Source organism: Schistosoma mansoni, chromosome 2 (genome assembly GCF_000237925.1).
Source record: "Schistosoma mansoni strain Puerto Rico chromosome 2, complete genome".
NCBI lineage: Eukaryota > Metazoa > Platyhelminthes > Trematoda > Strigeidida > Schistosomatidae > Schistosoma > Schistosoma mansoni.
This window is the reverse complement of record NC_031496.1, coordinates 883,494-895,703: the sequence shown is the minus strand read 5'-3', so window position 1 is coordinate 895,703 and position 12,210 is coordinate 883,494. Positions and strand designations below refer to the sequence as shown.

Below are 12,210 nucleotides of genomic sequence, written 5' to 3'. Positions count from 1 at the left end.
AGACGCGCGTTTCGTCCTATTTGGGACTCATCAGCTGGATGCACCTACATCCCACGGTTGATGTTCACTCCAGTCAGGACTCGAACTCAGTACCATTCACTTCGAATGCCATCTCATTATCCACTTAGTTACTGAGTCCTGATAACTATTTGGTTGTATGGTAGTTATGAGATAGTCAATCAAGGATTCTATATTCAATTCATTAATGATAAATTCGAATAATAACAGGCAAATATATATGTACATACATGGATACTTACATGCGGTCTATGAGGATTATATTGAATGAAAGTTGTAAAAGCATGAATAGCTGATAAATAATTTCCTATTTTCATATAATATTGACCAAGATGATTATAGATTTCTGCTTTCTCAGATTTTGTACAACGCTATATTATATAATAAAGAAAAGATATTTCATCTATGATAAAGTCAGACCTGATTGAGATATTACTGAAGTAAGAAATAGTGAATCAGTCTTGAGTGCTGTTAGAGGTATGAGGTCAGTTATCTCTTCCCGGTTGCTCACACCGTGGAAGGGTTCTTCTAGAGGTATCTGAAAAGGAAATTGGGTTAGAAGTGGTCTTGATGACCTGGGAGCGTGACCACAGTGCCCAAGGGACAACTGCTTGAGGTCGGTCACACACGACCATTTTGTGGGTAGTTTTTGTGTTAGCTCAGTTCTTCAAAGGACCTTACCGCCGGAAACGGGATAAGGCGAGGTGTGCATTTTTAGGGTCGACCTTTTTTAACCACACCCCTCCTTGTGGGAAGGCAACACCGCTGTTATGCTGGTTGTCTGAAGGAAACACCTTACTGCTGTCACACCTCTGTACAGTCAGCAGTACGACTTCGCCTTCGGACCTTGGGTTTGCTGCTTTTAGTCTCACCGCTCTTCAACCGACCTGTCTGGCATGATAGGACCTTGAGGAACGATTGTTTCGACCAGCATAGCTCGATTGGTTCATCACGATAGGCAAGCCCGACCACCACGTCAAGGCAGCAGCAACGGTCGGGAGAAATAGAGAATACAGAAGTTTGAATAAGTATCTTTTGAATATTATCGTCGGATACAATAGCTAAAGGCTCTAAGCTTGGTCCACAACGAAGGTGTGAGTGAATAGGGTAGAGTAATGAAAAACTATGACGTAACAGTTGTAGTTACGTAATCACATTGTTTTTTTGGTATTTTCATTTCGTGATAGTGAATAGCCATTATATTACTGACGTTTAAAAAGACCTATATATTCATTGAAATCGCTTGATTCATCTGAACTGATCCACTTCATGAACTACATTTATCGAGAAACGAGCGTTAAGCATCAAACTATAATAAGTAGGTAATAATTAAACTATTCTTCTATTTCATTCTACGACATATATCTCCTTTTATGTGCTTCCATTTTTAATTCTACATAAATAAACCGAATGGTTATGTAATATTGTGAACTGATTAAACTTATTTATGTATATACATAAACATTGATACAAGGAGGCATCAAATACATATGAACCACACAAATTAAATGATTTATGTGAGGGCTAGGATACTGACCGGGTGGCAAAACCGAAGAGCACGGTTTTCTTAGGAAGTCACACGTGAAGTCTTTAACCTAAAGGTGTAGTTCATAAGGTAGTCCCAAGGTAGCCAGTCACTAACAATAGGTTCATACGTCTTTTGTTACTTCAGGATCCTGAGGCTCATGTACATCACTTATTTAGAATCAGGGTTTTCCAACCTCCTTAGGTGAACTGTCCGTGTCCACCGACCCGGTTAAAGCAGCGGATATTCACTCTTCGTCCTCTCAATTTCATAAACAATAGTAATGCCGTGAGAAGTCAGTGAGTAGGACTTCCCTTGTAGTGGTTGTATACTCGTGGCCGTATGAGATTATTACGAGGGAGAGAGCTGACTATTCACACTCTCGAACGTATCAGTCAGTCAGTTAAATTCGAGTTGCCATATCAAATTAGCACAGAGATGCAGTTGTCGATTTAAATCCCATAGTGGTAGAAGTAATAAAGTATATGCAGTAATCGGAAAGACTATAGTTTGAAGATATTATTCAAAAAGTATAATCCAGTGAAATGAATTTTAAAAGAGAAAAAAAATAGAGACATGAAGAATTCAGAAGATTAGAATTTGGTAGAACACAAAGAGTAGATGCACCTTCGCCATTACAAACGATTTTGAACCATGTCATTCAAAGTCTCTAACCATCGATTGCTATCATCTTGTGAATCCCAACCAGGTAGTCTACATCTTTTAACATGGCTCAGACTAGAAGTTAGTAACTTCAAGCACTGATGCCATATTTTGATTTGGCTGCCCCTAACTTTCTTCCAATCATCTTCAATACTAGTTAGCATAGCGCGTTGTGGTAATCAGTGTTCAGGCATACGTAACACGTTACCCAACTATCTCAACTGATTTACCATCGAACCCTAATACCCTGTGTTTAACCTCACTATTACTTACACAGTGATCCCATTGAGATGCAAGCAATATTTCTAAGACATCTGTGATCAAATACTAGTCAACTCTTCAACTAAGATCAACTTATAATGTCATGTTCATATAGATATATATACGTACATTAATGAATTCAATAACTTACTAATTGCTTTAAACTATTTATTAATAATTCAATGGAATCTTTTGTTTTGTTTTGTTTATCTAATATAAGACCAAGTAATAAAGTCTTATTGAATACAGGTTGATGTTTCAAATCTTCCAGTAAAACTATTTCAGCCTCTTTATATCTATTCAAATAATAATATGCTAATGCCTATGAATGAATATAAAAAAGAAGAAAAAAAAGAAAATAGAAACATGAGATTATATATGGTTGAAATCATGAGTCAATTGAAGCTAGATCACCATGGGAATCCTGGAAGCACTGGACGGTCGTTTCGTCCTATTGTGGGATTCTTTAGCAGTGAGCATTCACGGTCCAGCCTAACGAGATTCAAACTCTTGGTCTATCAGTCTCGCGCGTGAGCGCTTAACCACTAGACCACTGAGCCGTCATCCAACAGTTTTATTGTCCATGTTTTCCATGATGATCTAGCTTCAATTGATTCATGATTTCAACTATATAAAAATTACTAAAATCTTCACAAAACCCTCTTCAGATAATGGTAAGATTATAATCTATGAATGAATGACCTTTGAGGAACATCAAAAATGATCTTGAGTATGTTCACCTAGTTACTAGGGTTAAATAAGGATCATATATTAGTGTAAGGAATTAGGATTAGGATTTATAGTTGAATATTAGGGAGAGAATAAACCAGATTCCAGTGGAGGAAGAAATCAGGGAGAAGCACTGGAAGTGGATAGGACACACGTTAAGGAAGGCGCCCGAGTGCGTCACCAGACAAGCCCTCACATGGAATCCTGAAGGTCAAAGGAGAAGAGGAAGACTAGAGAACACATTACGCCGAGAAATGGAGACGGATATGAGAAGAATGAACAAAAATTGGATAGAACTAGAAAGGAAGGCCAAGGACAGAGTGGGTTGGAGAATGCTGGTTGGCGGCCTATTCTTTATTGGGAGTAACAGGCGTAAGTAAGTAAAGTAGGTCTGAGAATTAGATTTATTATTTTCATCATGAACTGATTTCAGTTAAAATGTCGAAATACTATTAAGTCAAATGAGTAAATGAATTTCGCGCCAAAAACCAAGATCTGCTATCTTAAATCTGATTGGTTCGTTGATAAATTATAGTCTCTCCGATTAAAGATTATAGCAAATATGTATCAAATTGCCAGGATAAATTCAATGTTACGTTCCGATGCTTATTCTGGAGCTTATCAGTTAAAATACTACTGAAATTCAACAGTTACGGGTGATTTCATAAGTACCTTCCGATTGCCGTTAATTTTTCTATTATATTGTAGTGAAGGAGAGCACAGGTGAGGACAACCAATTATATTTAGCACAAAATTGTTTAAGACTTGATTGTTCCTACATTTCCATATTGATTGCTCACTGTTCCTCTTCTTTCCTCCTCGGTGTTCTCAACCTTCTGCAAAGTATTTTATTCATGATTAGATTTACATACTACTTATATGGACATAAGTAGCACATCGTGCAATATATCCACTTAATTCACTTAGTATTGTTTGTTTGAATCTTCCCATCGATGTGTTAGGACTGCAACTGGTCAGTCTCTAATTGGCATATGTGCATACTGTGCGTATTGCCTCGATATACCTTTGAAGCGAGGGTATTGAGTTCGAGTCCCAGAGTGAACATCAACTCTGAGATGCAGGTACATCCAACTGACGAGTCCCAAATATGACGAAACGCGCGTCCTGGATTCCACTGCTAGCCACTATCCATCTCTGCTTATCCACTTAATGATTTTATTCAGAGTTCAATTGTTCCAGATTATAAGAGTTAATAAAATCAGCACCTTAAGCTTAAAAATGACTTTTCATCCATTAACTTCAAAGGATGAATAATATCGAAAGTTTAATAAGTGAATTTTTTTGATATACCCATCAGTTATACTTTTATTATTATAATTAACTTTATTCAATATTATATTCTTGGTACAATATGCAATTCACAACATAAAGTATATCAACAAGTTACTGTTTCTTATTTCTTCATCAATCCTCACGATAAATATTGAATGGTTCTCAGTTAGAAATTGGCAGTTCAGGAATCGATATCCGAATAATCTACATTCTCTTCGATGTATATTCCCAGCAACCATAATGTCTCCGATTGGGTTTTTTTTGCAACTTGTACAGTGGAAAGTTGTATACGTTTTACAAACTCACCTTAATAGGTTATACAATCAGTTAACATAATGATCTATTAAAACAAACAAAAGACAGATAACCTGTTGAAATATCTAAATGATAGGAACAGGTAGAACTCTGCCTGTAGCTCCTCCGGGGGCTACTGCCGAACTAATGATGTACATGGTCTCCAGGATTCTGAGAGAACAAATGGCATATGAACCAATTTCTGGTCACCGACTACCATAGGACTGCATCTCTTTACGTTACTTCATTGCCTTGTGGATCAGATATTTAGGTCGAAGGTTCTGGATGTGGCCCCGTAAGAAAACTACCTGCTTCGGCTTGGGCACCAGGGCAGTATCGCAGCCCACACATAAATCGAGTGACTTGTGTGGCGCATGTGTATTCTATACTCTTTTGTATCAATATTTATGAGTTCAAATAACAATAACAATAAACGAAGTACTACTCATACACTTACCATTTGTTCAACTTGTTTATGCTTCTCACTTTCAGCTAAACTTAAATATTGTTGTATAGAATGTTGAACCAATTGAGTATTTGCCAATTTATGCAAATAATTTGCAAATAATAAATAATGATTTTCTAAATGTGGACTTAAATGTATGACACGTTGTATATCGAATATTGCCTTGTTAAACTAGGAAAAGAAGAGGGGTGGGGTTTAGTGGAGATTCATGAGTCAATTAAAGATAGACCACAATGAAAAACCTGGAAGCACTGAGCGACCGCCTTGTCGTTGTACAGTACTCTTCTAGAGGTTAAGTAGTCACTCACGAAACCGGTAAGTAATGGGTTCGAATCCCCTGGGCAGGAACGTAAGTCCGTACTGCTGAGGAGTCTCATACTAGGACGAAACGACTATCTAGTGTTTCCAGGTATTCCATGATGGTTTTTATACGTTCAACCATTAAATTAATAATGAAAATGAAGTTTCATCTTGTAAATGATGTAAAACTTAGATAATTACACTTTGTAATGGAATATCAGCTATTATTTTGTCAATCATGCCTTACAACAGTTTAGATTAGTCAATATAGGATACACTGAGATTGGTATTCACACTACAATACCGTCGATAAAATTGGATGAGTTATGAAGTCTGAGGAGAATACGACGTTCAATACCGTTCACTGATCAATTGCTTAATAATCATCTATTCACTTGATGTTGTTTACTTATATCTTCCCATTGCTATTTAGGACTGCAATTGATCAGTCTCTTGTTGGTATATATACCTCGATATTGCCTGAAGTCACAAGCTTTATAAGCAAAGATGGATAATGGCTAGCAGTGGAATCCAGTTTGAAGCGCGTTTCGTCTTATTTGGGACTATATATCATTGAATAATCTTCCATTGCCATTTCCTGTTAAAATATCTTAAGGATTACTATTGTGTACTAACAATGTAAAACACACTTTTGAGGATGAGCACTTTCGACAAATCGATGGCGTAGCTAAGGGTAACCCTTTAGGACCGTTGCTGGGTAATGTGTTTATGGGATATGTTGAAAACCTAGCTGAAGACTTAATTAAAAAGATATGTCAGCATAAACGATACGTTGATGACATCATAATTATAGGGAATAAATGTGAATCGCTTGTTAAAAGAACTTAATACAAGTCCAAAGCATATTCCTCTTAAATGCGAAGAAGAGAAGAACAACAAACTTCCTTTTCTAGATATACTGATGAGTAACAGAGATGATGGTTCTATCCGACGTTCTGTATGTAGAAAGCCGACATGGACAGGGCAATATCTTAACTTCCATAGTCACTGCCTAATTCCTTACAAACGTGGATTAATAAAGGGCTTATTCAATAGAATCAGTCGTATTTGTACTAGAGATACTATTTAAGTAGAAACGAATCTCTTAACTGATACGTTAATGAATAATGGTTATTCTTTAAAGTTTATAAACCGCTGGAAGGATTGCAATACGATTAGACCTATGACGCTTCTGGCACCCAAAAAGCGAGTTTATATTACATTACCATTTAGGAGTGACTTAAACAGTCTCATGTTGAAACGGAGACTGAAATTAGCCATAAACAGGACATTTTATGCAGCTCAACCTGTCATCATTGAAAAGACAAGGTCAATGTTTCACCCAAAACGTAAATAGCACATTAGCGATTGTGTCACATTCCATTGTGTATATCAGTTTACATGTATGTTCAGAAACACGTACATAGGGAGGAGCAATCGTGATCTGCAAGTAAGGGTGGTGGAACATATACCCAAATGGCTGCAGAAACAAATGAAGTCTAATGGTCAACTAAGATCACAGGATAGACAAACACCTTTCTCTATTGAGAAACATTTGGTTGTAACTGGTCATAAGGTTGACATTAAGTCAGCATTTGTAGTGTTGTACAAAAGCCTTCAAGGATGTATACTAAGGTTTATTGAAACCTTAGCTATACAGAAATTGAAACTCCATATGCTCATCCAAGATCCTGCCTCGCGAGATTCCAACCCAGGACCTATCAGTCTCGCGTGCGAGCGATTAACAACTAGATCACAGAGCCGGCTGGCATTTAACGGTGTTATTGCCTGAATTCAACCGATTCATGAAATTGAGCGAAATTGATGCGCACTGCTGAGGAGTCCCACAATAGAATGAAACGACCGTTCAGTGCTTCCAGGTTTTCCATGGTGGTCTAGCTTCAATTGATTCATGATCTCATCTATCAAAATTACTATAATATCCACAAAACCCTTTCTGATATTAAATTATTTTAATTAATTAATTTCATGGAATGAGCACAAAACTTCATATACATATAAACATTGGTACAAAGAGGCACCAAATACACATGATCTAGACAAATCATTCGATTTATTTGGGGGCTGGGATACTGTCCTGGTGCCGAAACCGAAGCACGTGGTTTTCTTAGGTTGTCACAACCTGAGCCTTCGGCCTACAGGCCTGATCAACAAGGCAGTGGAGCAACGTCAGAAGACTCAGTCCCATGATAGCCAGTCATCAACAATAAGTTCATACATCATTTGTTCTTCAGGATCCTGGAATCCATGTGCATCATAAGTTTGGAATCAGGGTTTTCCTACTCCTCTAGATGGACTCTCTGTTTCCACCAACCTGGTTAAAGCACCGAACATTCGCTTTTCGTTTTCCCAATTTCGTAAACATCACCAATGCCATGAGAAGTCATTGAGTAGGACTTCCCTGAAAGAGGCTATATACGAGTGGCCATTTGAGAGCATTTCGAGAGAGAGAGAGAGCGGACTCTCTTCATTCTCGATCGTACCAGGGCATTCGGAGGACGACCATACCACATTGAAAGCATCGGTTCTCGTCGCGAGAAGGCAGTCTGTAGGACTTTCCTGACAGTGGTTGTACACTCGTGGTCATTTGAAAGCATTTCTCTCTCTCTCTCCAGAGAGAGAGCTGACTCTGCCCACTGAAGTGTAATTACCATATGAACTACAGTTATACATGAGATTCAAAAGAAAACTATCTTGTAAACTTACTTGATTTAATTGATAATAAGCTTCTGATCTACATAATAAAATGTTTATATTTGGTATTATTTGTTTATTTATGCCTTCTGTATATACTTCAATAGCTCTATGAATACATAGACAGAGATTATTTATAATCATAAACATACCTATTTGGTTGATTCAACTGGATATATGTTAATCCTATTAAACGATAAACATCCGTATATAGATGATCTACATTATAAGTTAAAACTGTTTGAAAATCATTTAGCGCCATTTTATATCTAAAAAAGAGGAAATAAGAGAAGAAGGTGTTTACTTGTTCTGCCATAAGAAAGTTAAACTATGAAAAGTGAAAATTCTATGAATATCAGAGGAGTTTTTCAAATAGTTAGTAACATGTGGCCTAACTATTTCAGTCGCCTTAGCTATAGGTGATGTAAGTTGACAAAAGCCAAACGAGTTTTCTGAATCCATGCAGACATTTCGTCAGACATCAACACATTTGAGTTGATCAAACTTCTTAGATAAGTGAAGTTGTCAACTCAATTTCGTAAACAACAGTAATGCCTTGAGAAGGCAGTGAGTAGGACTTCCCCGGCAGAGGTTGTATACGCGTGGCCATGTGAGAGCATGCTACCTATATATTTCTTTAAAATATATTGTATATATATATAATGTATTTCGAATAGTAACTAAAAGTGAGTAAGATAAAATAACTGTTTCTTCTTCGTATTCAATTTTCGTCTAGATGAATCTAGATGCATGGCGATATTTTCTGTGAGACTTGAAGCTAATAACTATTTTATTAGTTGAGATTATGAGTCAATTGAAGCTGGACCATCATGGAAAATTTGGGAGTACTGGACGATCGTTTCATCCTAATGTGGGACTCCTCAGCAGTACTCATCCACGATCCCGCCTCGAGGGATTCGAACCAAGGTCCTATCGGTCTCGCGCATGAACGCTTAATCTCCAGACTGCTGAGCCGGCATTCAACGGCGTTAATGTCTAACTTCAACTAATCTAAGAAAATGAGCAACCGTCCACCATTGTCTTCACTGAGTTCAGTGCTTCCAGGTTTTGAATGGTGGTCTAGCTTCAATGGACTCATGATTTCAATTATAACATTACAAGAATTCCCAAAAAACATCCTTCTGACAAATATAAAGTCATTTAGTCCTAATAATACGGTAATATTTGAACCATGAACCGACGAATGTAAGATCACCATCGAAAATCTGGAAGCAATGATCTGCCATTTCGTTCTGGTATGAGACGACTTATTAGTTTACGTTCACACTCTCGTGGACGTAACTAAGACCCATGATTTCAATGAAACTCAACAATCTCCAACACCCTATACTGATAATCATCATATCCTTACTAATGGCCATCTTCGAGAGGAAATTCTAGGAGTACTAGTGAGAAGTTTTGACTAATGTAGTTCAAACGTGTCAAGTGTGAGTCAGTTACCCATCAAAGAAAATTGAAGGTGACTACAGAATATAGGATGAATTGACTAAAGTTAGAATTGTACACCACTGTCTCGGATTAGTGGTCTTAAGCGTTTTAGGGCGAAACTAAAAGTCCTGGTTTCAAGTCCCACATGACGGAGTGTAGATGCCCACTTCTGAATTATCTCATACAAGGAAAAGAAAAATGACTGCGTGGGGTGTTTCTAGGTTTTAACTAATGGTTTAAGATCTTGGAAATCAGCTCACAACGTTTCTCAAAGTGATGTTACCTCATCTTATTGAACTTTTGTTGGATCACTTCACTGGCTTACTCATTGAGGTTGTCAATGGTATTTTGAACTTCCTCTATCTCATCGCTGAGAGTATTTGTCGAACTTAGTTCTTCATCCGCACTAGTAGCATTATTGGGTCAGGGTACTTTTGATTCATGATCTCTGCTTACCATGTTTGTGAATGAAGGCTATATCAAGGCAATACGCACAGTATGCACATATGCCAATTAGAGATTGACCAGTTGGAGTTATAACAAATCGATGAGAAGATTCAAACAAACAATACTAAATGAATTTAAACTTCACCCCATCGCACAAGCAAGTGGCTATAAGGACACAGTGGTCGAGTGGATAACGCGATGGCGTTTGAAGCGAGGGTACTGGGTTCGAGTCTCAGGGTGAACATCAACTCTGAGATGCAGGTACGTCCATCTGACGGGTCCCAAATAGGACGAAACGCGCGTCAAACTGGATTCCACTGCTAGCTACTATCCATCTCTGCTTACCAATCTTTACAACGATCTACTGATAATTTATTGAGTAGTATAATGATAAATGTATTAACATACTTTTTTAATTGATATAAGATTAATCCACGTTGAATTAAAGCCATAGTTTGATATTTTTTATTACCAATATATATACATAATGTTAAATCACGTAATGATTGTAATGGACAAGCTTTAGTTAAAAGGCAACCACGTGTAAATAAAGCCTATAATAATAATGATAATGAATAATTAGATCATATAATAGATGAACTTATAGTGTTAAAGAAGAAAGGGGTTTTATGGAGATTTTAGTAATTTTATATAGTTGAGATCATGAATCAATTGAAGCTGGACGACAACCATGGAAAACCTGGAAGTACTGGAAGGCCGTTTCGTTCTATTGTGGGACGCCTCAGCAGTGTGCAGTAACCAGTGGAGTTCAACTAGGTCTGTTGGGAGATATCAACTCACTGAAGACAATTGGTGAATGGTTGCTCAAGTTCGTGGATTGGTCGAAGTTAGAGATAAACAACGTTGGATGCCAGCCGGCTCACTGGTCTAAAGGTTAAGCGTTCGCGCGCGAAACTGGTAGGTCCGGGGTTCGAATCTCGCGGGGTGGTATCGTGAATTCGCATTGCTGAGGAGTCTCGCAATAGGACGAAAAAGCCGTCCAGTGCTTTCAGGTTTTCCATGGTGGTCTAGCTTCAATTGACCAATGATCTCATAGTGTTAAAGTTGGTATAGTTTACCATTAAAATCGGTCCTGAAGTCTATGACACTTTTTTGTAATGATCTATATGATGAGGTCACTGAATGAGATACAGTGTTTGAGACAGGCTCAAAATCAGTAATTTGAATGTGAAACTGACTATTCGTTTACAAGTAAAGATGGATAGTGGCTAGAAATGGAGTCCAGGACGCTCAGTCCTAAACATCAATGAAAAGATTCAAGTAAACAATATCAAGTGAATTTAAACTTCATCCCATTGCACAACCAAGTGGTTATCAGGACTCAGTAGTAAAGTGAATAATGTGATGGCGTTCGAAGCGATCGGTACTGGGTTCGAGTCCTGCCTGGAGTGATCATCAACTCTGAGATACAGATACATCCAGCTGACGAGTACCGAATTAGACGAAACGTGAGTCTTGGATTCCACCATCATTATCCACTTATCTACTCACAGTATGTACATATGTCAATAAGTGATTGATCATTTGCAGTCCTAAACATCAATGGGAAGATGGACAGTGGCTAGCAGTGGAATCCAGTTTGACGCGCGTTTCATCCTATTTGGGACTCGTCAGGTGGATGTACCTGCATCTCAAAGTTTATGTTCACTCTGAGATGCCAACAAAAGACTGATCCATTGAAGTCCTAAACATCATTGAGAAGATTCAAATAAACAACATCAAGTGAATTTAAAAGACTGAATCCTTCAATAACGTCATGAATATATCATTGAACTGTTTAATAGATCTATACTAACTACATAAACTTACTTTATAATAGATTGGTTGATAATAAAGACTAGTTGTTAATTCAGCTAATGCTTTATTATAATTAAACAATTTTAATAAACATCTAGCTAGATAATATCTTGCTTCATAATGTGATGGATTATGTACAAGAACCATCTGAAAATAGGTGACTGCTTTCCTCCAGTCCCTAAAGAATTGAATAAGAAGAAAGTAATCAATATAAAGGTAATTGTGGAGAATT

At 37.5% G+C, this 12,210-nt stretch overlaps 1 protein-coding gene across 1 annotated transcript in view; it reads right to left on the bottom strand.

Moving 5' to 3' along the window:
• Positions 1–12,210, bottom strand: part of Smp_139860 (putative o-linked n-acetylglucosamine transferase, ogt) — a gene marked incomplete at both ends in the record, with an annotated part of 66,500 nt that overhangs the window by 22,958 nt on the left and 31,332 nt on the right. The window contains 6 exons of the mRNA XM_018795255.1: positions 261–389; positions 5,241–5,420; positions 8,277–8,373; positions 8,417–8,533; positions 10,039–10,119; positions 10,569–10,714. Coding sequence (XP_018649586.1) covers positions 261–389; positions 5,241–5,420; positions 8,277–8,373; positions 8,417–8,533; positions 10,039–10,119; positions 10,569–10,714 — 750 coding nt within the window. The remainder of the gene's footprint in view (positions 1–260; positions 390–5,240; positions 5,421–8,276; positions 8,374–8,416; positions 8,534–10,038; positions 10,120–10,568; positions 10,715–12,210) is intronic.